Source organism: Anas acuta, chromosome 1 (genome assembly GCF_963932015.1).
Source record: "Anas acuta chromosome 1, bAnaAcu1.1, whole genome shotgun sequence".
Classification (NCBI taxonomy): domain Eukaryota; kingdom Metazoa; phylum Chordata; class Aves; order Anseriformes; family Anatidae; genus Anas; species Anas acuta.
Window position 1 is genome coordinate 53,237,059 of NC_088979.1, and position 25,970 is coordinate 53,263,028.

At 40.2% G+C, this 25,970-nt stretch overlaps 1 protein-coding gene across 3 annotated transcripts in view; it reads right to left on the bottom strand.

The window, feature by feature from the left end:
* The window catches only part of ABCC4 (ATP binding cassette subfamily C member 4 (PEL blood group)), a 148,160-nt gene that overhangs the window by 39,682 nt on the left and 82,508 nt on the right, over window positions 1-25,970 (bottom strand). For all 3 annotated transcript variants that reach the window (XM_068677069.1, XM_068677086.1, XM_068677076.1), the window contains 5 exons: window positions 9,988-10,138; window positions 9,263-9,382; window positions 6,151-6,261; window positions 4,558-4,658; window positions 1,212-1,403 (listed from right to left, as the gene is read on the bottom strand). In XM_068677069.1, the coding sequence (XP_068533170.1) occupies window positions 1,212-1,403; window positions 4,558-4,658; window positions 6,151-6,261; window positions 9,263-9,382; window positions 9,988-10,138 (675 nt within the window). The remainder of the gene's footprint in view (window positions 1-1,211; window positions 1,404-4,557; window positions 4,659-6,150; window positions 6,262-9,262; window positions 9,383-9,987; window positions 10,139-25,970) is intronic.

A 25,970-nucleotide genomic window follows, 5' to 3' on the forward strand; every position in this document is an offset into this window, starting at 1 on the left:
AAAATAAATACCCCCAGTCATCATCCCTCCTCCTCCTCCCCCACCAAGGACTGAATAAGACCTTGTTAATATCTCTTGCTTCCGTTTTCTTTTTTATTATTTTATTTCCATCTCTCACTAAGAAATGTAAACCTTCTTGTCTGCTATTGCATTAGAGTGATACGTAACAGTTGAAGAGATGGCCCATAGGCAAGAAAGGTGGACAGCAGATAAACACCTCTTCAGTTCTTCTTCTTAAACACCGTTCTGAACTTGTCTGTACCTAATTCCATGAGGTTGTCTCCATGAAGCAAAGTTGGGTTGAATTCTTGTAACATGCATGTTATTAAAAAGGCCCACTTGAGGAATGAAACAGGTTTGGCACTGAATGGAAAAGCATGTTACAAGCGAGGCCAGGGCAGTGACTGTAGAGAGCTGAACCAGCCTCCTAGGGAAGATATCCTAATCAAAAAAGTGCACGTGGATTTGAAATGTAGCAAAGCACGAATTAACACTGCAGGGCTCTAATTTAATTTTGTCTGTGGGGGAGACCTTCCCTGCAACACTCTTACAACAGGGATAGTGTCAAAACTGGGGAGGAAGAGTCAAATTTGCAGAGGAGGAAGAATTTTATTTCTATGTTTCTTTTGGCTACCAATCTAATTAACAGCAACCGTTAATTGGATTGGTAGCCGAAAGGAACTGAAATAAAATCCCCAATTCTAAAGTTATGCAACTGATTTGTGTTTCTTTCTTCTCTCTTCCATTCTGGGCTCTGTGTGGGAACATGTACATTCCTTCTTGTCAATTGTCTCTGCTCACCTTGTGTGCTGACATCCTTCATTCCATGTATATTTCCTCTACTGAATTCCCGATTTCCTAACGCAGCTCCATTTGCTTTGGATCTGAACAAACACTTGGGGTTTCGTTGGCATTTTGAATGTCTGCCACTTTTTGATGAAACCCAAATTTTATCAGAAAGTTATTGAATGTTTAACCCTTTGTTTTGATACATAGAAATGTCATGTTCACGGATGCATTTATGCTACATTTACAGGAAATCAATAGGCTCTAACTTCTGTTATTAAATATGACTATGACTTATTTTTTAAAATAACACTTATCTGATTTCCTAACATCCATTTCTTTTATAATGTGTTTTTATAACAGTTTCTTTTCAATTATCATATTTGCTTAATTACTGTAATAGGCAAAGACAGCCATATACATACCTTTTCTTTTGGTTTAATTACAACAGACAAATGCCTTAACACCAAAGGTCCATCCAGACTGTATGTGAAGTTAACATTTTCAAATGCTATCATTCCTTGACTTGGCCATTCAGGCGGTGGGTGCTTGTTGGTTTCCCAAGGGGCTTCTCTTTCAAGATCTGTGTATTCCATCACTCTTTCTACTGATATCATCTAAGGGGAAGAAAGAAGACAGGTATCTACAAATTCAGTTTATTGCACACACACTGCATACATATATATATGTACATGGATTTTGACTGTAAAGATTCAATGCAAATTTTTCCAAGTTTTTCTCTCAGGTACAGATAGGAGTGCTTGGTACTGTCCTATACTTACTTCATACTACCAAAGAAAAAGAAAAAACACATTTCATGTCCTACTACAGACTCCAATCTATCACGATCCCTAAATCCATACATAAGCATGAATTTCTAATCAGTGGGATAAATTACAATTTTAAGTATGTGCATAATTGTTAAGAAATTTAAGCTATGGTAGTTATCTGTCAATCCTGGCTAAGATGCCACCACTGCTACAGGCAGATCCATGATGGCTACTAGCATCAAGTTACCAGCTTCATTTTCCCTTTTTTGTCTTCCTCATTACCACTGCACTAACCCCTAGCAAATCTTTAATATGTTTCTCACAAGTAATTCCAAAATCTAAGATAGCTTTCACCATATCATGGCCTTAATATGCAGCAAAACTTGTTTTCCTGAGCATTTTATGCCAGATAGGAAGGAAGTGCAGTATTTGCTGTTGTCCCTCGTCTTGTGGGAGGGATGAGAAACAAATATTGAGCTATCTAGACACTTTTTCTTCTCCCTCAGGAAAATAACAGAAGTTCTGTTTAGGCTCTGGTGTGCATCCCTCACCTATACATGTATTCTGTACAATTCATTTTACTTAACTGTATCTATGCACAGGTATGTTCTGAAAAGGCCATCATAAAGACATCTAGTAGGCTTATATTGCCTCGAGTAGCTTTAAGGCCAGAAGTTACCTGGCAATGAGTTCATAGAATAGCTTGGACAGGATCTTGAAGACCATCTAGTTCTAACCCCCCTACCATGATGGGGAGGGATGCAATCCACTAAATCAGGTTCTCCAGGGCCTCATCCAACCTGGTCTTGAACAGCTTCAGTGATGAGCATTCACAACCTCTCTGGACAACCTGTGCCAGTGCCTCAACAATCTCTGAGTGAAGAAATTCCTCCTAACATCTAATTGAAATCTCCCCTCTAGAAAAGGTTTAAAACCATTCCCCCTTGTCCTGTCATTGTCTGATTGAGCAAAAAGTTGCTTTCCATCTTGTTTATAAGCCCCCTTTAACTACTGAAAAGCTGCAATAAAGTCACCCCAGAGCCTTCTCTTCTCCAGGCTGAACATCCCCAGCTCTCCCAGCCTGTCTCCACAGGAGAGGTGCTCCAGCCCTCTGACCACCTTCATGGCCCTCCCCTGGCCCCGCTCTGACAGCCCCACGCCCTCCTTGTGCTGTGCCCCCAGGCCTGGACGCAGCCCTCCAGGTGTGGCCTCCCCAGGGCAGAGCAGAGCAGAGCAGAGGGGCACAATCCCCTCCCTCCCTGCTGGCCACCCCTCTGGGGGTGCAGCCCAGGACGCAGTCGGCCTGCTGGGCTGCAGGCACACACTGCTGCTTGTGGCGAGCTGTTTGGCCACCAACACCCCCACGTCCTTCTCTGCAGGGCTGCTCCCAGTGAGGTCTTCTCCCAGGCTGTGCTCAGGGCTGGGATTGCCCCGGCCCAGGTGCAGCACCTTGCACTTGGCCTTGTTGAACCTCATTTGGTTCACGTGGGCCCACTTCTCAAAGCTTGCCCTTTGGATGGATCCCTTCCTTCTGTTGTATCAACTGCACCACTCGGCTTGGTGTCATCTGCACACTTGCTGAGGGTGCACTCGATCCCACTGTCTATGTCATTGACAAATATATTAAACAGCACTAGTCCCAAAACAGACCCCTAACAGACCCCTGAGGGACACCGCTCGTCACTGGCTTCCACTAGGCCACAGAGCCATTGACCACCACAGTTCTCTATCTCACTGCCACCTGCCCTTTCCACACTACAAAATAAGCTCCAAAGAGACATATGCAAAGAAAGACTAACAGCAGAATAGAGAGGAACTGTTCTTGCCTCCCCCAAATATAATCAGACCATAATAACAGGGGCTTCTTGTTGGATATCCACCTGTCAAAGAAGTTGATGCTAATCACAGCTCCATAAAATGATCAACTTTCCACAACAAAGGCAGCTAGTGAATGGTGAGTCTTCCTCCTCCAAGGCATTTCTGAATCACGGCCTCATACACAGTAACTCGCTACACAGGAACCCCATAGATTTACACTTCCGAATCTTCCTAACCAGTACAGAAAGAAACCCTGAAAGCTTTCTTCCCATTTCTCACCAAAGTCTGTCACCATTCCCTTATTCATGACTGAAAAATGCTCCGAAGAAGCAGTGTGCTAGACAAAAAAAATAAATACAAACCTAACATCATGATTTATTTTATCTGTTATCAAACATAGTTTCATTCCTTCTACTAAAGGACTACATATATTTCCTGCAGTATGGTCAGCAAATCGAAATTACAGGTAACCTCCTATTGTCAACAGAAAACAGAAAAGCATGCTTATTGTGTAGTATGCTCTTTTTATAATAGTTTTTTTCATACACTAACTTAAAGAGTAGATAGGCAGAACAGAGCACGTTAGTAAATATTGTAAACTGGTGGAGGGTATTTTACTTCATTTATTTTAAAAAACGAACTCAGCAGAACTAAAACAAACTCTCAGCAGAATACATGCTTAAATACTTGCACGTATTTGTTAACTTGCACCAATTTAAGGTTTAAGCCTTTGCAGCAATTAACAGGACCATAAAAATTGCAATGAGAGATATAAACAAATTTTTAAAATGCAATAATGCATAATAAAAATTAAAAATCCCAAATCCAAGAAATCTTTAAGAAAAAAATCTTACTTGTACAGGGATTAACTTTAGCTACATGCAATGCAGACATCCCCACTGTAACAAGACAGCCTCCTTTCTGCTGTAAAGGGTGATTATAAAGGCTCCCCTACTATCAATGGAGAGGGATGATTCATCTGAATAGACATTCAAAATCAGTCAGACAAATTATACCCTAGAAGAGGCTATTTTTCTCTACTCTGCTGACTCTAAGTGGTGCCTCAATTGCTTGCTAAGGTATTAATGTCCTAAGTTAATTAAGAAGAATCCCATCCTTGAGGCTTTATGTCACAACTACAAAAAGGAAGCAAGAAGCAAAAAAAGGAAGAAGTAAACGTTACCAGGTTTTCAACTTCAGCACTTTGTCTAACACCCCACTGGAACGTTCCCATGAGAGTGATTGCATAAGATAGCGCCAAACCAACCTGCCCCGCATTCAAAGCTGCAGAACAAAGGAAAAAGAGAATCAAATAGGTACACTGGTAATTACACAAAACTCGAGTTAACTTCACTTTCATGAGGTTACTTACATGATGGAAGCATCACAGCCAGAATTTTGTTTGGTTACACCATACTTACCATCTGTGCGCTGATGAGTGGCTCCAGGCAGAACAGCTACTTGCAGCATTTTTATTTATTTTTTTTTTTTAAGCTTTGGAAATTATCTGTATGTCTGAAAAGACAATCTTGATTCTTGGCTTTGCACTTTATCAAGAAACTGAGGCTCAATCTCGAAATCGTACTTACATATCTTGCTAAGGTCATCCCTACCCAAGCTAAGCATTTGCGGTCATTTTCTAAGGGATTTACATCAGCCCCTAAACCCAAGCAAAAAAGGACTGCAAAATGATCTCAAAATAAGTTACAAACATTTATATCAACTCTGCACAGTTTTAAGTGATCAGATAAAATAACAGGACAGAATATTTCTTCCCCTATTTACATAAACTTTTATTGTGTTCAGTAGGTCTGCTCTCATAAAATAAATTAATTTTGTCTGCCCCAATATTAAGCATGATTGTCTTCTAACTAACTTGAACTTTATCCTAGCATAGCTCTATTGACTTCAAGAGAGCTACTCCTTATCCAGAGGCAAGGAAAGATTCAGGACCATTGTTTTGACTTGTCTTTTTGCATTCTAATAAATTCAAACCTAACTCAAAATTTTCAGTGTCAAGCAGCACAGAGCGTTCAAATTTTAAAGCACACATGCATATACAGAACACATCCAAAAGAAAAAGAAAAGAAACAAAAACAGCAAATTAGCACTAATTTTCATGTCCAAGATAATTACTTCTTCCTTCATACTTTAGATGACTATCTTGTTCTAGTACATCTAACACAATTACATCCTGGATGATGCATATACTAATGACAGTTCATGAGTGACAGTGAATATAAAATGTATTATTACAAGGTGATTTTCTTTCTCCAACTGGCCTATCCTGCTGATCCAAGGTATTAGACAAGTATCCCTAGGAATTTTAGTTTGCCTTTTGGCCTACTGTGCCATGTGCAGAAAGGAAAAAAGTTGTTAAGAAGCAGCTCTGTGGGTGTTTCAGTATGAAAAGCAAAGCCCTGTAGGGCTAAAAAAGAAAGGCAAAGGTGGGGAAAAAGATTTATTTGTTGTTATTGCTCTGAAAGCCAGAAGCTCAACAAAAGCGAAGACTACAGATCTGCAAGTTTGTTTGCACATTTGGGGATGACAGTAGTTGCATGCCTAAGCCTGGAAGATGTCTGAACTGCCTCCAGTATTTGCAGAAAAGGAGATACGGACCCAATGCCCTAGACTGAGGAAGAGATCGTGATCTAGAAAGAAACATTTAACTTAATTACAGTCCTTAAACAATTAGAAACAGTAAACTATGAAAAAGAATTAGACATCACTATACATGGTAATTAATGGGTGAACTCTTTCTAACATCTGTACTTACTCTTGGCGAGAAGCAGGGAACCGAAGGCAACCACTACAACAAAAATGGCACAGATGGCATCCAGACGCACAGCGAACCACCTCGAGGTCGTCAAAAATAGAAACCAGGCCTCTAAATGGTATTTTACAAAGACATTAGTGGATCATTAGAAAACTGAGTTGTATAATAATAATAATAAATTATTTCATGTTGATATTGTAAGTGTTTCTTTCTTTCTTTTTTCCCCTTCATTTAAAATTGTCGTCTTCAAGTGCACATCTTTATGGGCAGATGATGATCAGAATATTGTCCAGTTTTCCTGGAATACTCTGACCTAGTTTTCACACTAGCAGCAACCAGGGCTAGCATAAAACACAGTAATAAAAAGAAGAACATTCAAGGCCTGAAGCACAGCCCATTTATTTAAAATGGAAGCCTTTCCCTGACTGTAGTGGACTTGGGATGGGAGTTTTGTACAAAAAGCAGAAGAACAACTACATTTGCTGTAGCCAGACTAGGCTTTTAAACAGAGTGTATCACAACACAACTGCCAGAGCCAAGTCTTTAGAAGACAGCTGCAGCTGGTTAAGCTCCCATTATAGGCAGAGAAGAGCTACTCAATACATTCAGTGGAGCTACAGAGCTATTCCGTTGGCCAAATGCACATAGCTACTTTTGGAGAAGCTCACAGGTGGACATTTCCACTGGGCACTTGCATCTAGGTGTCCACAATTTGGTGCTAAATTCCATCCCAGACAGACACTCTGCAGTACAAATACAGGAGACAGCAGCAAAAGATACCGAATACAGAATGCAAAGTGTTTGAACTCAGGGCCAAAAACAGAAGTCAAATGGCTGTAACAAAGCACGGCATTATTTATTGCTTACGATGCAGTCAGATGAATCATTCCAGCTGCTACCAAGTCACAGTAAAAGATTATCATCCCAACCCTTTCTGCATTGCTTGTTATTACTACGTGCTAAAAATCAGTCCTGTTCCAACCGAGCAACTTTTCCTTGGCCCAGCGTTGGGAAAGATTCAAACTAGAAAAATCCTTTCCACAAAAAAAAAAAGGGAGGAGGTTAATTCTGTTTTTATGTCAGATCATTTTGGATAGTCGAGTTATGGAGTGACCAGATCAACAACTCAGCCAACAGAGCTGCAGGTAACTCCTGGAGGGCAGCAGGGGGAAAGAGTGAGGATGACAATAGGCAGCCAGGTCAAAGCCAGAGCTGGTGACCTCTTTGCATCAGCTCTACCTGCATGTGCCTGATTTAGCAGCTGGTTTCATTAAACAAAAGATCCTGGGTACGGTTTCGTGGACAGTCATATCCCTAGGCTCAGGTAATGATATATGCAGAAAGGAGAGACACATCAAGTCACAAACCTTGTTTGAGAAATGCAATTCACCATCAAAATGTAAGCACCTCTCTGAAACCCAGGAGCTGAGTATCCCGGGAAATAGAGCTGATGCCAGCTTTCCGGTGACTTGAAAGGTCGTTTTTAGTGCAATAGCACAGTTGTAAGACCAGGAAATGGGCCACCTGCGTTGTAGGTTTTCAGCTCCAAGGTTTTGCTCCACTGATCCTGTTTTACAGGAAGGTGCACTGAATTGTCTGCTGGAGATGGATCATTCCGCAATCTCCCTGTGTAATCGGGGCCACCATGTGCAGGAACATGACATTCTTGGGACCTAACAAAAACTCACCATGATGCAACTTCTGATGACTCAAGAGCTCTCTTATGGAGATGTTGCACTGGCAGGAAGAAAGCTCAGTCTTCGGTCAGACCTCAAGTCTTAGATGTTTTTTTATCTACAGGTTATTTAACATCAAATTCATAGCCACCCCTGAACCAGGGTTTGAGGGAGTGTCCCATTTTCCAGGCTCAGCCTTAAATAGAGTGGAGTTGACTAGTCCAGCAAAAGCACTAAACAAGAACACTGCTGACTGGAAGGGCCTTCTGTGATGCAAGAAATAGTTCAAACCTCTTTGGAGCACTTCAGAAGCCAACACTCCAACTCTCTGACCTACTAGGAAAGGGTAATCCTGTTCTAACTAGATTAGAAACAGTGTTTATATTCCTTTGACCCGACCCTAAAATACAAGAAAACATTTATAAAAAAGGTCACGGTCCTTTTGCGTGGTGAAACTTACATATGCAGTTTATAAAGATGCCTTTTAATATAAAATTTAAACAACATGTTCTCTTACTACCAGCTACTGACAAATTGATTTGGCCAAATAAGTAGCAAGATGAAAATACTAAGAAACGGGAAATTCCGATCTAGAGCTGCCTCCCTGGAAGGTGTGTGTCCTCAGTCACAAATGACTGGGCTCAACACAAAGCTAGGTGGGCAAGTTTCCACGGCATGGGATAAACACTGAGTCAGAAAAGATCATCTGGTCTGTTCTGGTCTGAAAACTTAGCAGTCCATAAATGAGAAAAAAGCCACAGGATATACTCATATACTTGATGACAGGGAAATTCAAGGTCTTACCTAACAAACACCAAATTGCAAGCTTGCATTCTGCTGCAACTTGAATACTATACTGAGTATTTAATTGACAGATAGTAAAATCTCAGTGCAAACCTAAATCACATTTCTTTTGCTTGCAGAATACTAATATTTTTATACCTTCTGGTCATGTTAATACTATTTTTATGTTTAAGCCCTGAGTGCCACTCAAAGTAAAAAAGAAGAGGGATTTACAAAACTTTTCCAAGATGATCATTTAGATATTAATTATCTCTGCCCACTCCTAGCACATTACTTAATATTTAATGCTTCATAATATAACTTGTCATCTCCCCCCCCTTTTAAAGTTGGAATCCAGGAAAATGTCAAAATGATTCTTTAAATATTCTTATCAGGCACACTTTAAAATGTTTATCTTAGACATTGTTAAAACATAAGCACGGGTATTTCAAATTATATCACAGCCCAAAGTAAACTCTCAAAATCTAGACAGATAATAACTTTTTTGTTCTAACAGAGAAATTTTACCCTAAAGAGACAAATGCACAGCTCCTACTGATTTTAATGTACATTATATACATGTCGCTGAGGGCAAAAGATATTTCCCTCCTACAAAGCAAGTATTTGATTTTTCACGTCAATTCATCACAAACCTGAGTGGAGGTCTTGGTGTGCATCAAATAGTTTTTGAAATCTTTCCTCTGCTTTCAAAGCCCGAATAGTCCAAAGTCCCTGGAGGGATGATGACAAGTGGGAGAACACTGGACTTCGAGCTACAAAGGGAAATGAGAGTAACGTAGCAATAGCTGAAGGGCAACATTTAATTCTTTTTGTACCATGCTAATCTTTAATCCTTTGTATTTAACCATACAAGTTACTGTACTGCATACTTTTAGAATAAATATGCTATATCTTTGACCAAAGTCCTCTTACTCTGTCAGAATCAGACAGGCAAATTCATTTATACAGAAACATCTTCCATTTTTTAACAATTACTGTCAGTGAAGGAATTCTTTGAGCTTTATTAATGACATGAGGCAAACATGTTTGTTGTTGGTAATCCTGAATAGTTCCTAACCTAGACAAGTTCAAGTCAGGCACGAGAATCAGATCACGTCAGAAACACCATTAGGATGTGCACGTAAGACCTAGCATGCTCATAACTAACTTTACTTTTAGAGTGTTAAACTGACATACCTAAGGTTTATCATTACACGAAACAGGAGTTAAGCATGGAATTCACTGCTTGAGAAGAAAGGCAATAAGGAAGCTATTTTCATAACAAAAGAACCTTTGATGGATTGTCTATAAAATGCTAGCATTTCACATAATAGTAAGCAGGGTTCAAGCTGACAGCAAGTCCCACCAAGCTACATACTTGTGGATTCTAGACGTTTAATATCTCTTGAAGTGTCTAAGAAATATCGTCGAAGAAAAATGAAAAGAATAAATAGCGGAATTAAGGGGATGAGTATCCAAGGAATCACTGCCACAGCCACAGCTACCACACCAAAAATCTGTAGGAGAGTCTGCAACACAATAGAAACAAAATAAAAAAAATTATTTGCCAGAAGAACTTAATTTAGAACATGTATAAAACTGTTTAACACTATTGAAACACTTAAACGTTTAAACAAAACTACCAAATTTTAGAGTGGATGCATTGTGTAACATGAACTACATCTAATTTTAAGCAACTTGAGGAATTTACAGTAATACGTAAGTTGACTAATTGTGCAGTTTATGGTTTTCTTATTAATTATTTTTTATTTAAGAAACATCTTTACAAAATTAATCGACTGAACGTCAGCATCTCACTTTATGGGCTATTCTGTAACTGCTGGAACAAAACAGAAATTAATTAATGGAACACACAAATCATCTTTGATGAACCCAAGCTATCTGGTGAATGAATCTGAGATTGTTTTTACTCGAGGTAAAAAGAAAGACAGTTGAAAGACTGACTTTCAGTTAAAAGACTGACTTTCAACACAGACTTGTAAGTCTATAATAGAAACAACTGTGCCTCATATAAGAAGAAAACATGGTATCAGAGAAAGTGAATTTTCTCTTTCCAAAGGACTGTATTGTGAAATGTTACAAATACGAAGAAAACATCAAACATTGCAACGAAAAGCTTCACAAGAGGCTAGTTCTACCAGGTTCGCTGAGGAGTACAAGTTAAATGGCTGGGCTGGGCTGGGCCTGAACTTACTCTTAGAAAACCAGATACAAGGTGGAATGAAACTTTGTTGTTTAGGACAGTGGATCCCAGCCCATATTTTCAAATTAAATTTTATGTTAAATATGTAGACTACTGCAGACCATTTTACATCCTTCAAATCAAACTTCCAGTTTGAATATATTGTGAAAAAAACAGTATCTGCACACAAATTCCTTTCAGGACACCAGCTCGGGGATTCCTGGCATACTGAAATTGGGGTGTGCTTGTTTGCTCCTGGAAAAGGGGAAAAAAAAACATCTAAGCACACAAAACAGAAACCCACCCTGTACAAAAAACAGACCACAGAAATTCCAGTTCAAAGCTGAATTCCTCTATTATATTCGTTAAGAAATTTCTTAGAGCTGGCAGTATTTTCCAAAATGTCTCTTCTTTAATAACTGTATAGAAGCCACCTTCTTCATCATCACATATGATGCCTAAGTGGATTTCAGCAGAATTTTCTCTCTGCTTGATTTCTGGATGCCAAAAATGCACTAGTGACCATTGTATTTCGAGAACGTGTGTCTTGCAGGCTTCTGTCCCATTATTGATGCATCAGGTTGGCAAAGTTAAGCAGTGAAAGCGCTCAGACTGGATAGCAACGAGCTGCCTGGATTTTCAAACACTTTGGGTGGAACTGCATATCAGGCATTGTGCTTCCTGTTATGCTCCTGGTAGCTTCCCCACACCCTGTACAACCAAAGCTGAGCACAACCTTTTCCCCTCCATCTGTGCTTTCTCGAGGTTTCTCCGACTTCACCCGAATTTCACCTGACCAAAGAGCAAACCCACACACCTTGTGCGTTGCAACTGCACGAGTCAGCACAACTCAGGTCTTAGGCTCTAGGCAAGATCTTTGCTCACGATAGAAGATTTATCAGCCGAACAGCCTCGCATGTCACAGATCCTCAAAGCACATTATAGGGTCCCATAAATCCATTAAGGAAAATAGCTACAGGGTAGGCGCGGGGCAGGAGCTCTGAAGGAAGCCGTATTGTACCACTCCAGTGCTCCTCAGTGGGTGAAGTTATCGATGGCATCATGTTGTTCGACCTTCGAGATACACAGAGCAGATTGCAAACGTTTTACCTGGATTTCATCACGGAGAGGTAAGGCGGCAGTGAGAGTGCCCGGGATTTCACTCGGATCAATTACGCCAGTGGTTATGTCAGCACAAGGCGAAACAAAGCACCCTGACTCCTCAGCAGCGCTGCTGCCAGCCCTTCCCTGCACCTTCTGCCTCTCCAGAACCCCACGAGCTATTTCGGTTTTGTTGTGAAGAAGGGCTAAGGAGGGAAATGCAGATTCCTGACCTCCTTCAAATCTTCTACTGTCTAGACCACTGCTTCCCCCAGCATTACTCCTTGTCTCTGCCAAGCCTTTCGGCCATCCACATTACCTAATTTCTGAAGGCTCCCTTACCTCCACATCCTCAATAGAGACCCAAGACAGTTCCTTCCCTCTGACAACTCACTCCCAAACCTGGTTTATTCGTCTCCTGCCTTCCCCTTCTCCCTCAGTAAGCTCTGTTGTACTGCGAGCCAGCCGTCTGCTTCCCAGGCAGGCGTGAAAAGCAGTCTCTGTTCTGCCTCCTCACACAACCAGCCACAAACAAGAAGTGAAACATCGAGGAAAGCTGCTTCAAGGAAAAGAATTACGAGGAAAATAAAACGTTTCTTAAAAAAAAAAAAAGGTGCTAAACTGAAGTTTTAGTGATAATAATCTACAATATGTTGCGAAGAGCCAGTAGAGGTGGGAGTAGGACTATTAGGATCCAGCTCATGTAAACAAAGCCTTGCTAGGACGAAAACACAGGGAAGGAAAAGATGGTTAGGATGACTAAAATAAAAATCTGACACCGCCTTTGGAAGGAATTTTAGATGAGCCTGCACCACCTTATCATTATAAAAATTTATGATAGGGTGGATCAGTCATGTGTGTTGTTTTTTGGAAAACCAAACTTGCATATAAATTAACTCTTAATGAAGTCGTCTGAAAGCCAGACACAACTATTTGCAGGCTGTAATCATGCAGCTACCGTGTGAGGTAAGGCAAAGGTTCCAGTTCCTGCGTTTCACAACAGACAACCAACCTCTTCGGCCGCGCTTCCAGCAGGATCGCCGCGTGCTAGCAGGAGGACCCCAAAAAATCAGCAGGTTGACAATGATAACACGAGCAGCCGGGCCGCTCTCTTCTCTGGAGACAAGCAGTGACCGAGGCAACCAGTCTGCACAGCCAGAAACGCTCATGACTGCGTGTCTACACCTTGTCGAGCAGAAGCAGCTTAGGGTTGGGAATCAAAAGGCTAAGCACAATAGGAAATTTCCCTGCATCCAAGAAATATGGCTTATAAAACCAGCATCTTTTATCACGCTTAATTTCAGCATTTAAAAATCTTTTTTTAATGGAAAAAAAAAAAAAGGAAAATCTAATTAATTTGCTTCTAAATGTGTCCACATTCAAATCTGCTTCAGTTTCCCTGAGAAAGAAGAACGTCACACTCATGGACCAGTCCTTAGACCACATACTTCATCCTGAGAATACAGAAAAACCCGTGCTGTTTCTGTCGGGGTCATCGCCTTGAGGCTTTCCTCATGCTTTGGTCAGCCACAACGTTCAACGTAGCTTATTTTTCCTCAAGAAACCTCCTGTCTTACCGCAGTCCTCCAGCAGAGCAAGCGTAGCCTCCTGTAAGCCTCTGGGGAAGTGAATGCTCTGATCAGCACATTCATGTGTGCAACACGTGCCTTCCCTTCAGCTTCTGGTGATCTACGGATCTGTAACTCTTACAGACACTGTCAGTGATATTCTGGTGTTTCTGTCTCAAAAGGGTTTTGCTGTAGGAAGAACAAGGCATTTCTGTACCCCAACTCAACAGAAGAAGCCAGGTTATGAAAAGAACCGTAAAAATCTGGAAGAACACAAGATTTGCAAATCACAAGCTATCAGCCTTTCCCTTTGTTGCATAAACTACACCACTTAGCTAATGGCAGAAATCTTATGAGAAACTGTAAATCATTTGGAGCAATTCATTAAAGTCAACAGACTGAAACACAGAGGTGAAATTTGGAGAGTTCAAGATGTCTCAGAAGAATGTCCACCCTCCATCCAAGAGATCACTGCCATTCCACACCAGTGATGCCCCAAGCTTGATGTATCGTGCTTGACTTTGAAAAACACAAGTGGAGCCCAAGAGGTGGGGTTTGAGACTCAGAAACCTGGATGGAGGGGTCCACACGTGAGCTTCAGAGCTAAAAGTTTACAAAGTGATAAAGAGTGAACCTTGAAGTGGACACCTAGCGACCCAACAGTGGGCTCTAGAGAAATACTGAAATACCTGCAGCCCAAGCACCTACAGCCCAAAACGTAGACACTTAATTTTGATGACTGAACGTGCTGTCAATTCCCACCCAACAACCTCAGTGACCCAGCACTGGTTTTTATCAATATTTAAGTGGAAGTCAAAACACGCCTCCCCCCAGCTCCTCTTCCCTGGACCCCAAAATGCGCTTCCAAAGATTCATCAGCCCATGGACACTGCCAGGAAGCCCCACTAATTTAATAACAGCAACTGTTCATGATCAGGATTTTGAGTTAGCAGCCTTAACTGCATGAAGGCAGGGCACTCGCAGCCAGGCTCTGCTGTCTGAAACAAAGCCAGGTCAAGAAACTACAAAACCCCACTCTGTCCGTACACGCTTGGCATCCCCTTCCTCCTCCCCTTCCCCTGGCTAAAATTATTTCCTCATTGGCTCTGCCAAATAACTGCACACACAATCAATCCCTGATCCACTTCTGACATTTTCCTTTTTCCTTGAACACTTTGTTTTGTTTTGTTTTAGTTTGTTTTGGGATGTGTTTTTTCAAACCAGACTATTTGGAGCGACTGCCATGCAGCTCTGTTACAGCTCGACTCTATGCGTGGTTGGCTGTGCTGGCACACCAGAGGGGCGAGGAGACATCGTAATGAGCAGATCAGAGCTCGGCCCAACTGCATCCAGCACAGCATATCCAACCACACTGTAGATTTGTACATTTTTTTTCCTTCCTTATTGCTCAAACAGAAAACATCCACACAGAAACCCATCACCTCTGTACAATAATCCTCGGACATAAACAGCCCTACTTCGTTTTGCTCAGATAAAGTGACCGATTGTGTAGTCTTGTCTTGTCTTTAAACTATCTTTTGAATAAAATCTACGTTTTTTCTTTCCAAACTGATTAAAAAAGGTAGAAATATGGTTGTTTACATTATTGCTTGCACAAAACCATCAGCAAGAGATTTGTCTAGAAAAAGCAAGACTTATGAGTAGAGGAGGAAAAATGCTGCGTGTAACTCCAACATTTGAAAGCCATCCCAGACACGGGCCGGTGACATGAATCCTCGACAGGAACGACAGCCCTCAGTCAGCATTACTTTAACCTTAGGAAAATGCACATCCACGAGAAGATTTGGGAATAGAAAGACAAGACAAGACAACCAAAGCACTGGAAGTGGGGAAAAAGGCACAGCTTGGAAAGAAATTAACATTTTAATTTCAGATGAAGTGATTGAAAGAGGAAAACAAACGTAAGAGCTAAATACTCCCAGCTCCACAAGCTTCAAAACCAGCAAGCTCACGTTATCTTGTACACGATGCTCTCTCCTCCTCAGGACCTTGCTGTTAGTAAGAACAAGCCCACGAGGTTATGCGGCTAAATTCATGCCACTGCAAATGGCCTGAACACATCTGTCAGATTCACCATGGAAATGTGTTTGAAATGAGCGCTCATGTCCCTCATGCTAGTACCTTCCATTTATTCTTGTCTCTGTGAGCTGGTCTTTCTGGATCGTTGTTTTTCCAAGTGAACAAACATACACTCAGCTCCTCAGGGTAGATGTTTTTTGTGCCACCAATATGCTTATTCATTTGACTTGGCATGCGTTTAAGTGAGAAGCCTTAATATTTGTTTGAGATCATGTTGAACTGTGTCCAAGCGTTCTTTAACAAGTTCAACAAGTGACCTTATAGCAAAAAAGGTCTTTTCTTTAATACACTGGCACTGCCACCATCCTGTTGTATTTAAACAGCATCCTGTCATCACTAATCTTTCACCCCATAATGAATGTTAAAATAGGCTTTCTGGCACCTTGTGCTGAGATCTCATGCAGGTCTCAGCCCCAGCTCCCAAAATCCGTACATTGTCTGAGTCTTCCAAGTACCGATGCTTTAGAAAACACATGCACAATCAAGCTCTGGACTTGGTGACACTCAAAATACCCATCCTTTAAAATTTTGCATGAAATTCCTACATCACACAGAGGTTATTTTCCTTTTAACAATAAATTATCTTCACCTGTGTGTGAAGCTCATTGTCAGGGTCCTTCAGCACAAAGTCTTCTCAGTGATTTGGGCAAGCAAGGCACAGCTTTGCCGAGAGGATCTACAGGAGAGAGATCCTCTTCTTGAAGTTAATGGGGAGTTAGTCATAGCGTTACTTGGATTTCCCTACAGAAATTATTTCTCTCCCCTTACTAACAAAAAGGTAATACATTTTGCTGTTCAGTTAGGTTTGTTTTTTTTCTTCCTTCAACGTCCACACTCCCTTGGCTATACTTACACCATTCCTGTCCCAAAGGAAAAAAAAAAATCCTCAGGCACAAAAATGACTCCCATGAACGACAGTGCCCTTTGTACCACGACAAATATATCCTCCTGTGGAACAGCTGAGATGCCAAGCACAACTTCACATGGTCGTTTGAGGAAACAGCAGTAACCAGAAGAGTGTACAACATGCGTACACACACACTTTGTTTTCTCAACAGCTCATGCCACGACCTGCCTGAAACGATACAGAAAAATGCCTGGCACCAGCCAACCCTCCCAGAGCTTCTCTTCTTCTCAGGTAGCGGAAAACATCCCTTGCCACCCTATCAGCCTAGGGATTTTGTGATTTATACGTGAACAAGGAGTCTCACACAGCCCGTGCTCCCCCAGTAATACCAGCATGCGTGGTCATTTTGTTGGCTGCTCCAGTTGCTCCAAGGTTCCCAGTGCGCTTTTATAGCTCCTCGGCCAGTCCCTGCTGCCAAATGGGTGGCATTTTTAAAGGAAATTAAGAAATTAAGAAACTACAACACATGGAGCATTTCCTATTTCATTCTTACTCGTATGTTCAGTACTTTATCAGCAAAGACTGATCGACCAGTATTTGTCCTTGGCCTTAATCTACTTTCAACTCTTCTAAAAGGGGGTTTTCCTTCAGTGGTGTATATAAATATATATATAAATATATATATGTATTACAGAGAATAAAATCAAAATTCAATAAAGACTTCACTGCTTTCAGGATAACAGATTATAGAAAGCAGAGCTCACAGCCATACAAAATGCTGCAAAGAAGCAGATACAAAAAGGACAATTTGACACCTCCAGTACAACATGCTGGATGCTGGGGTACTAAAAAGGGAAGGGACCACAGAAAGCAGTCAGGCTCCTAGGGTTCTCCCCAAGCAGCATCTCCCGTTGCCACCGCTGGGGAATGAACACTGATCTGGATGGGCCATCAGCTTCACTTGCTGTCCTTATGTGACAGTTCATTCCCTTACTTGCTAAAATATTACTCACCACTCCTGCAAGGGATTCCTCTGAGCCAATGATGACATTAGTGCAACCTGTTTGTCTTTACTGTGCATATTTTTCCCCATTTCTTCCAAACGTCTGGCAAATTTTTGCTTACCACAAACGCAGCTGCTCCGTATGTTGCAGGTTTGCAACTCCAGCTTGAAGCTGTATGGACTTTTCCGCCCCAGGCCTCTTGTCCTTGATGCCAGAGAAGCCCCCCGCCCTCCCTAACAATACCTCATTTTCAACTTTGTGGCCTTTTCTGCTCAGCCAAGTCTAATTGTTTGGCCAGAAGTGAGTTCAATTCAGTCTCAGCCATTTTAAAAGCTTTCTGTCACATCTGAAGTGTGGGCTCTGCTGTTAGAAAGGATGCCAGTTCTTCAGTAACGCAGTCCTTCAGCCTGACATCAGTTACAAGCTTTTAAGCATTTTAGTGTTTGTTCTTGCTATTTAAAACATACTACCTCCTGTTCTTCGCTGGTTACTCCCCTTCCTAGCAGAGATGCAAAAAAATGCTTTTTAGCCCATTTTTGCCCCCCCCCCCCCAATTTCACCGAGCTTTGCAGCTCCAGTAGTGCTATAAAACACAACTTTTCCTATTCAGAATAAACTCTTAATTCATAATTCTGAAGAATTATATGCTGTTTTGCAGTCCCTTGGTGCTAGGATGCCCAACAGTGGCCTGACGCGTCCAGCACCCACACTGTAACTCACCTGCACACCACCACATGCTTCATCCAGTTCAGCCATTCTCTACGGCTGCAAGTAAAAAGACCTCTTTCAAGTTTATTTATGGCAAACCATCCACACATACATACCAGAGCAAACAGCTGATACCAGGTTTGACCCTCAAATTCAGACTTCTATCAGTAAGATAACTGATTTTTTTTTTCCCCCCTCATGTTATGCTGAACTGAAGAATGGACAACTCGATCCGATGCCAAAGCCAGCACATTCTTAGTTTTGGAAGGGAAGATCTAAACCCTTTCTTTTAGCATGAAAGGAGCGACTTTTACAATAACAGCTCTGCTTGTTTAAACATTAGACTGATTTCAAAACCCAGTGTGAAAAAAAAAAAAGAGAAAAAGAAAAGAAAATGGGACATGACTGGAAGAAAATGCACTCAGCACCCTATTCTTCAGCTGTTTGGGAACAGCCATCAGCCACCCCTTGAAAGAGCTTATCCCCACACACAGAATTTTATGATTTCAAGACTGCAATCCAAATTAATCAAAAATTGTAAGTGATACAAAGCTTGTAATGTAAACATAAGACAAAGAGCTGTAAGCTTCCCAAGGACATTTGACATTCAGTTCCCCAGTGAACTCTCCTCTTCTGCTGTATGAAACTGCCCACTCTGCAGCCACTGTCTTTTGAAGAAGGAACTCATCGGGAATTTTTACATCAGATGTAGAGCTCCCCAGCCAGCCACAGTATCAGCATCAGATCTCATGAAAAACACGAAAACAGTTCCTACATCCTGCATGCCATGTACACATAACCCTGGCAGCATGTTTTTATGAGATGCAGCCTTTTTTGCTGAAGATAATTCTTTGTCCCACATGTTTGTTTTGGGCATCACTATGCATCCTGATTTAACACACGCACCAGTTATATGGCTTAGTAATTCCAATTACCTCGAAGTTTCCCCGTCCCTCTTGAATCAAAAGTAAAATCTCCGGTCCTTTTGCCAAACAGTGAAATCCTACTTTGTTTGTAAGCACACGCATCCTATCTGTAGCATATCAGTAGTTTAAGGCAATCTAGAAGATTTGTACTTATCACCATTTGGAACAGGATTGTTACACTCTATGACTGACAGCAGAATTAAAAGATTTCGAGCTACTGTGAAGTGTTGGGAATGTTAATGATCTTCTAAAGTCTTTAAAAATAACAATCAGTTTGAGCTAAGGACGTGAAAGGGTACAATAAAGCTTAAAAAGTCAGGTAAACATATATAAATAATAATAAAAATCCCCTCTCGGACACCAAAAGGAAAAGTTGAACCAAAAACAAAAAGTTTGCTTATATCAGAGCACTCCTTCACTGCCTTTCACAGTAGGAAAAGCAACCAAAATACCTTCCAACACATACAAAGAGCCTCAGCCAGACTGAATCTCTCTCTGAAATTCTTACAAATTCCACCTTAACCAAAAGGGGAGAAAATTCCAGATTACACAGAGCTGGGGCACATTAGTGGACTTCCATAGGACTCTACGGCTTTCTAGGAGCTGAAAGTGTAACTGAGAGCAACCCTATAAAGAACAAAGAGAAGTCAAATGGAGAAGAGCTGATTTAAACCTGATCAACATTTTGTATGTATTAATTTCAGTCAGACATACCAAAATACCGTAAGAAAAACTACATTTTTTACTTTCTATCACTAAGCCAGAAAATTTAAGGTATATTAAGAGGAAGTCTGCATCTTATAAGACTTGAATGCTCTGGACAAAGAATACAGATTTCCACTAAGCGAAAGCTGGCTTTATTTTTCTGAAAAGTCCTATATTGAGAATGTCACTATTCCACATGTCATTGAAAAAAAAGAAAGCAATAGCCCAGTAACAGAAGTATTATCCGTATCTGCCATTCAAATTAAGTATAAAAAATAAAAATGAAAGAGAGAAGATGAACAAGAAAAAGAGAATAGCACTAAAGGATACACAAGGAAGCAAGATGACAAACATAGTGAAATCACATTTTTCACTATTATTTTATCCTCATGTTAAATATGGGGTTACACCTTCCAATTTTATTAGTACAGCCATTACTACATAAATATAAACCCTAAAATACTTTAAAAGTCACGTTATGTTCCCACAGTGATTTGTTTTGTTACTGCAGTGATATCTGTTGGCTTGATATTAATATGTGGAAAATGAGATACAATCGATTTTTATATAAAAAAAATTCTATGCACCCATGTAAACAGGAAAAAAATGGGGTGAGGAAAAGGATCTTTAGCCCTCCTCAGAAAAATTGAGGTCCATGTAAACAGGAATTTATCTCTCAGCAGTGACTCCAGACTTTATGTGCCTTATCTGATCCACATATGAACAATGTGAGGACGTAGGCAGCTCACATGATGCAAGACATCCTTAAATTCAAAGGTAGATGATGACAGGTCCAGGGTAAAGACCAGCCATAGCTTTGGCATAGATTATCTCCACTGCTGGTCGCCATCAAGAAGACTAATTGGCTACTGGGATTTAACAATTGAGGCATTCAATGACAGAGGAGCAAAAGGTCAGTGAAGAACTGCATTATTTAGACAAGTGTCTATGCTAAACTCATGGCTCCTGCAGGTTGGTCCTGGAGATACAAGTGCAACCCAAGCCTCTCCCACCCCTCTTTTTGAGGAGGGGGGAGAGATAGACGATGACAGGGTGGGCAGGATAGACAGGGTTTTTTTTTTGTTTGTTTCTAAAATAAACCCTTATGAATTCAATAGATAAAAAAGGCAAAATTGAAAGTACATACAAGTATCAAGTGACTATGCTAGAAATTATTATTTTTACAAGGATCATTTCAATCTTCTCTCAAATTAGAGTTCAAAAGCAACCAATAATAAAAAAAAAAAAAGCCCTATTTTTCTTTCAGTTTTAATTGGCTTTTCATTATGTACTAGCAGATGCTGTAATGTGCATCTTGGGAACGTACAGCTAGAATTTTAGTTCAACAGGGAGAGTTCAGTGAGATTTCAGTAGTCGGGTGCCAGTAAGAAACTTTTTTTATTTTTTTTAACTTTTATTATTTAAACCTCAGCATAACTGCAGAGTCTTGGGTTATAACCATCATACACAACTATCAGGACTCACCAGAAGGGTAACGAAATTGCATCTCCAAGATATGGGTTTGCATACCAGGCTGTAAAGAACTTGCTGACATTTAATGCAGATCTCACCACTGGTTGTGTTATCACGATGTATTTTATGATTATATTTCACATACAAACACACACAAACTATAACAAACACAAGCAGCTCTTGAAACCATCTTGCACATGCATACATATGTACAAACTTCACTAAACTGAAAAAAAACAACACCAACAAACAAAAAAAATCCCTACCCCTCACAGGAATCACAAAATAACAAAGTCATTGTTAAAGTAAAAGATACTGGAATTCCTTCTACACACTTTCCCTGACATCTTCACACAATAAAATGCAGGGGTCAGCGGTACTGAAACAAGCAACGGCAGTTCCACCCTTTTGCACATACGAAACCAAGTGACCCAAGCTATTATTCCAGTCTGAGGCACTTTTTGTTCCTAATATCCAGATGCAGCAGCTTTCTTTCTTTTTTTTTTTTTTCCTCCTCCTTTTATTTTATTTTATTTTAAAAAGAAATGACTGTGGACACCTCCTTCACATTTTCCTTTTCTTCAGCATTTTCACTTCATAAAGCTGCAGTCAATGTGTTTTGTGTGTGGTGAGAAGGGAATGGCACATTCAGTGGTGGTCTCAGCCACAGCCTACATTGGTGGCTCAAGTAGTCTCAGGATTAGGTCTTTGTGTGTGATGAAAGGATATGAAAAGTCAGTTATTTAAACGCAGTCAAGCTGTTGATTTTGGGGAGGAAAAAGGTTTTGCAATTCAGTTTTCCTCAATAAATCACTGCCCTTTTCCAAGGGCAGCTGCAGATAGTTCACATGTTCACAGTGTTCTCCAGAAACAAAACAAATCATGATTTTCCCCCCCTCAGTCCAACACAGGGGAAGAAATCAAAGTGAAGGGGCCATTGCATGGAGTTACTTAAATTCACTAGAAACTAAAGCAGAAAATCAACTCTCTTAAAAGGTAATGAGATCAATGAAGAATTAAAAGGACAAGAAGGTACGGGGGAAAAAAGCCACCCTTTAAAACTTATAATATAATTAACAGAAAAGAAGAATACACTCCAGCACTGGAATACACTTCAGCATCCTATATATATTCTGTCAGTTCATAGATACAATTTCCAACTAACAGCACATCACTCTGCGTGCTCATCCTCCATCACCCTGAGACCCCATTTCAAAGACGTTAAGCCTCTACAAATCTACCTCAAATCAAAGTGGGAGGCAGGTACTGAAAACAAGCCTGTGATGAGCCCTCACATATGTAGCACCCACGTTACCAGCCACTTAGGAATATCCGGGCTAATGTGCATAAAACACTACTGAATGGATTGGATTCCTCATTCCTAATACTTTCTCATGAAATGCTTTTATTCTGTTCCTTGATGGATATTCTCTCAAGCTAGCAGAGTGTGTTTTATCAGTGCTGCGCTGAGTTAGATGTGGCTGTGCATTGTAACCATGGTATTTCAAACTACAAGCCCCACACCTATCGGTGAAGTCTGCATCAACAGGGCTGAAGGCAGAAGGAGGAACAACAGCTGGTTAAAACACTCGGGACATCAGCTGGTGTTTTCAGAGGAGCCTAAGAAAATTAAGTAACAATTTCCCAGTCATCTCAAATGGCACCTGACTTCCTTAGGGCCCTTTGAACTTATTTATAGGATGCTCAAGTTCCTATCAACCAAATAAACCATTTCTGCCATTACTTATATTTGGGTAGCACTTTGAAGCTGTTGTTAGGCCTGCCCTCTGATTAAGCTAATAAAAATATAAATATAGCATACAGATCTAAATGAAGTAGTTGTTTAAATCCTCTAAGAAGGTTTTAAAGCACTGTAATGGCATTTATACAAGTAGACTCATACCTGAAGAGATTTAAGATATGTCAAAAAGGTAACTTGGAATAGGAAAAAGGAGAAGTGAGGCTAAGGAGGTTAACAGCACTATAGCAAGGGATTAAAAATGTGCAAGCTCACCAGCAAAAATACACCACGGCAACCTTCAAAACCTTAATTAAAATCTGATTTTGCAAACATATTTAGTGTTGTATTTAGTAAAACAGTAAGCATTGTAGAGAACACAACATCGCCTTTTATTTTTCACACAGAAGAGCTTCTAGAAGATAAGACAGGCTCATTTAGACCATTTGCAGGACTGAGGACTGTTTCTTTTTTAATTTAATGAGCTCTGAACTGGGCTGTAAATTTACAATTTAAGATATCTCAGCTGAAGTGTGTAACTTACGTTTGGTTTCTTTTCAGTTTCTTTTTCAGCTGCTACCCACTGAGCTCTGTTCAACAGCCACATAGTTAAATATAGCCATAAACACGTTCTCATAAAAGAGACTTCTTTTTGACTTATAAATCTTACAGATGCAGTAATTTCTACAAATAGATAGTCAACTGCACTAACATGACATTTCTTATAAGCTGTTAAATTCCTAAGTTAAGATGAAAAAGTGACTGCCTCCTCCTAGCAAGATCACTTTCTCTCAGTCTCTCCAAAGACAGGTACGCTATATTTTAGTGCACTTAAAACCTAAGGAAGAAAGGATGGAAGGAAACTCTAGACAGAGTGAGAGTTGCTTGTTTAGGAGCTATTGTGAAGCAGCAGTTCCACAAAGTCCGAGCAGGTTTTCAGAAAAATACACAAGACCTATGATGCATTTTTGAGCTTTCCACCAACCTTCTAGCTTTGGTTTAATGGCTAAGCGTACAGTAACCATCCACTGTCTTGAACATAACTGATTGTTTCTTCTTCGTTGGTCCTTTGGAAAATGTAAAAATTTGATTCTTTTACTTTAAGGAATTAATTTTCATCCAGTATAGCTGTCTAGACTAATCATGCTCATTATGACTGTAGTGCAGTGTATAAATCTTATTAGGGACTCAAAAAGAACATTATCAATTTTTAGCATTGCCTTAAAATCTGTGCTCAATGTAATTATGAAATTCTCCAAACTAATAGATTTTAATTATTAATTTATAGGTATTAAAATGGGCTCACAGTGTAGTTTTCGAGTGCCCAATCACACCGTGTTTATTTGTGCAGAAATGATGCACACACACACTCGCTAATATAGTAAAAGGCTGGAATGCTTCACAATGGTCTCAGCAATAACTCAGAAAAAGGAGCACTTCTTCAATGCAAATCCGCTCAAGAAAAGCTTCTACACACAAAGTAAGATGAACCAGTTACTGCATTGTTTATGAAGTTTCACTTGATTCCTCCTGACAACCATTTAAACAATGAATGTTGGGAAATGTCTCTCAGAGAATCAACAACAATGGCCGGGATCAGAGCTTTTATATTTAGCTAATACTGTTTTTAGAAAGGAGAAAATATTTCTTCCTGAAGGGATTATAGGAGGTCTTATAGAAGACACCTGCAAACAAAACAACCGACAAAAGATCTCTATCATAATTGATAACAGTTATCCTTTGTAGAGATCTGTGCTTCTTCAGAAATAAATGTTACATCTTTGCTATCGAATTTCAAAAGGCATCAACTAATCAACAAGCCGGCTGATCAAGAATTAGAAGTTTTCAAAAACCTGCCAAAAAGGAAGTGTTTTTGTCTTATGGATAGCAGCCTATTATTAAACAGCAGCAAGCTCCTAAGTTTTCTCCCTGATGCCAAAGGGTACAGAGCACTATTGGAGCATACAGGACACATATCTTCTTCTAAAAAAGAAAACATCACTTAAAACACAAAATTTTGTATTTTAACAAAATATTTCGATTTTTTTTTTTTACATAATTTTTGACAATTTTTAAAATAGTGTAGTTAAAAGAAATGCATGAAGTAATCAGCATGAGGGGAAATGCAGTTTACAGTATGAGCTTGAAAGAAGAAAACAATCGCATTCACAGTAACAGCCTTCACTCTTCTATCCCAGATCAGTAAAGTTTTGGTAATCATGTACTGCCTGGACTATGTGTTCACTGGTCAAATTGCTAGGCTTTCCAATTCAGTCGTAGACATAGTCCTCTGCTCGTGTACCATGCACACAGGTTACGTCCTTCCCCAGCTTGCTCCTGGAGCAAAGCAGCTGGTCCTCTCAGAAAACAACAACAAAAACCACTGTGTGGTTCTCAAGACAATTTGCTTCAGGGTCTGCTCCCAAAAGGAAGTATGGACAAGACCACACCAATTTTGTCTCCCTCTGCTTACACAGAGTTCTCTAACATTTTCCCAGCAAATTTTGCATCCTCAGACAACCCCGCATGCCTTTAAACCACATGACAGGGCATGCAAAACACCCACTCAGTTTCTTGCAATAAAAACACCATGCAAGTGGGCTGCAACACAACTCTCGTGTTATTACATTATTATAAATGCACAGAACGAAGGAAAAAGGGTTAATCATTTTATTTCAAGATTTCAGGACCCAGAGGATGCTCTGGCCAAGAGTGGTATGTAGAATGTACATTATCCAGTCTTCTATAACGACAAACCTGTGTAAACACAAACCCCTCTGCATTGCTTAGTCTAATAGAAAAGGACCTTTACGCAGAAGAAATGGTTTTGACTTTGTGGATATAACCCCTATGTAAAGAGAAGACGATAAGGATTGCACAACAGCCTGAACTTCCAGACAAATAGAAAGACATTTATGTATTGTCCAAAGAGAGCTGAAATAAAGTATTCTGTCTCATAAAGGATAGTTTCTAAGACTAAAGAAAATT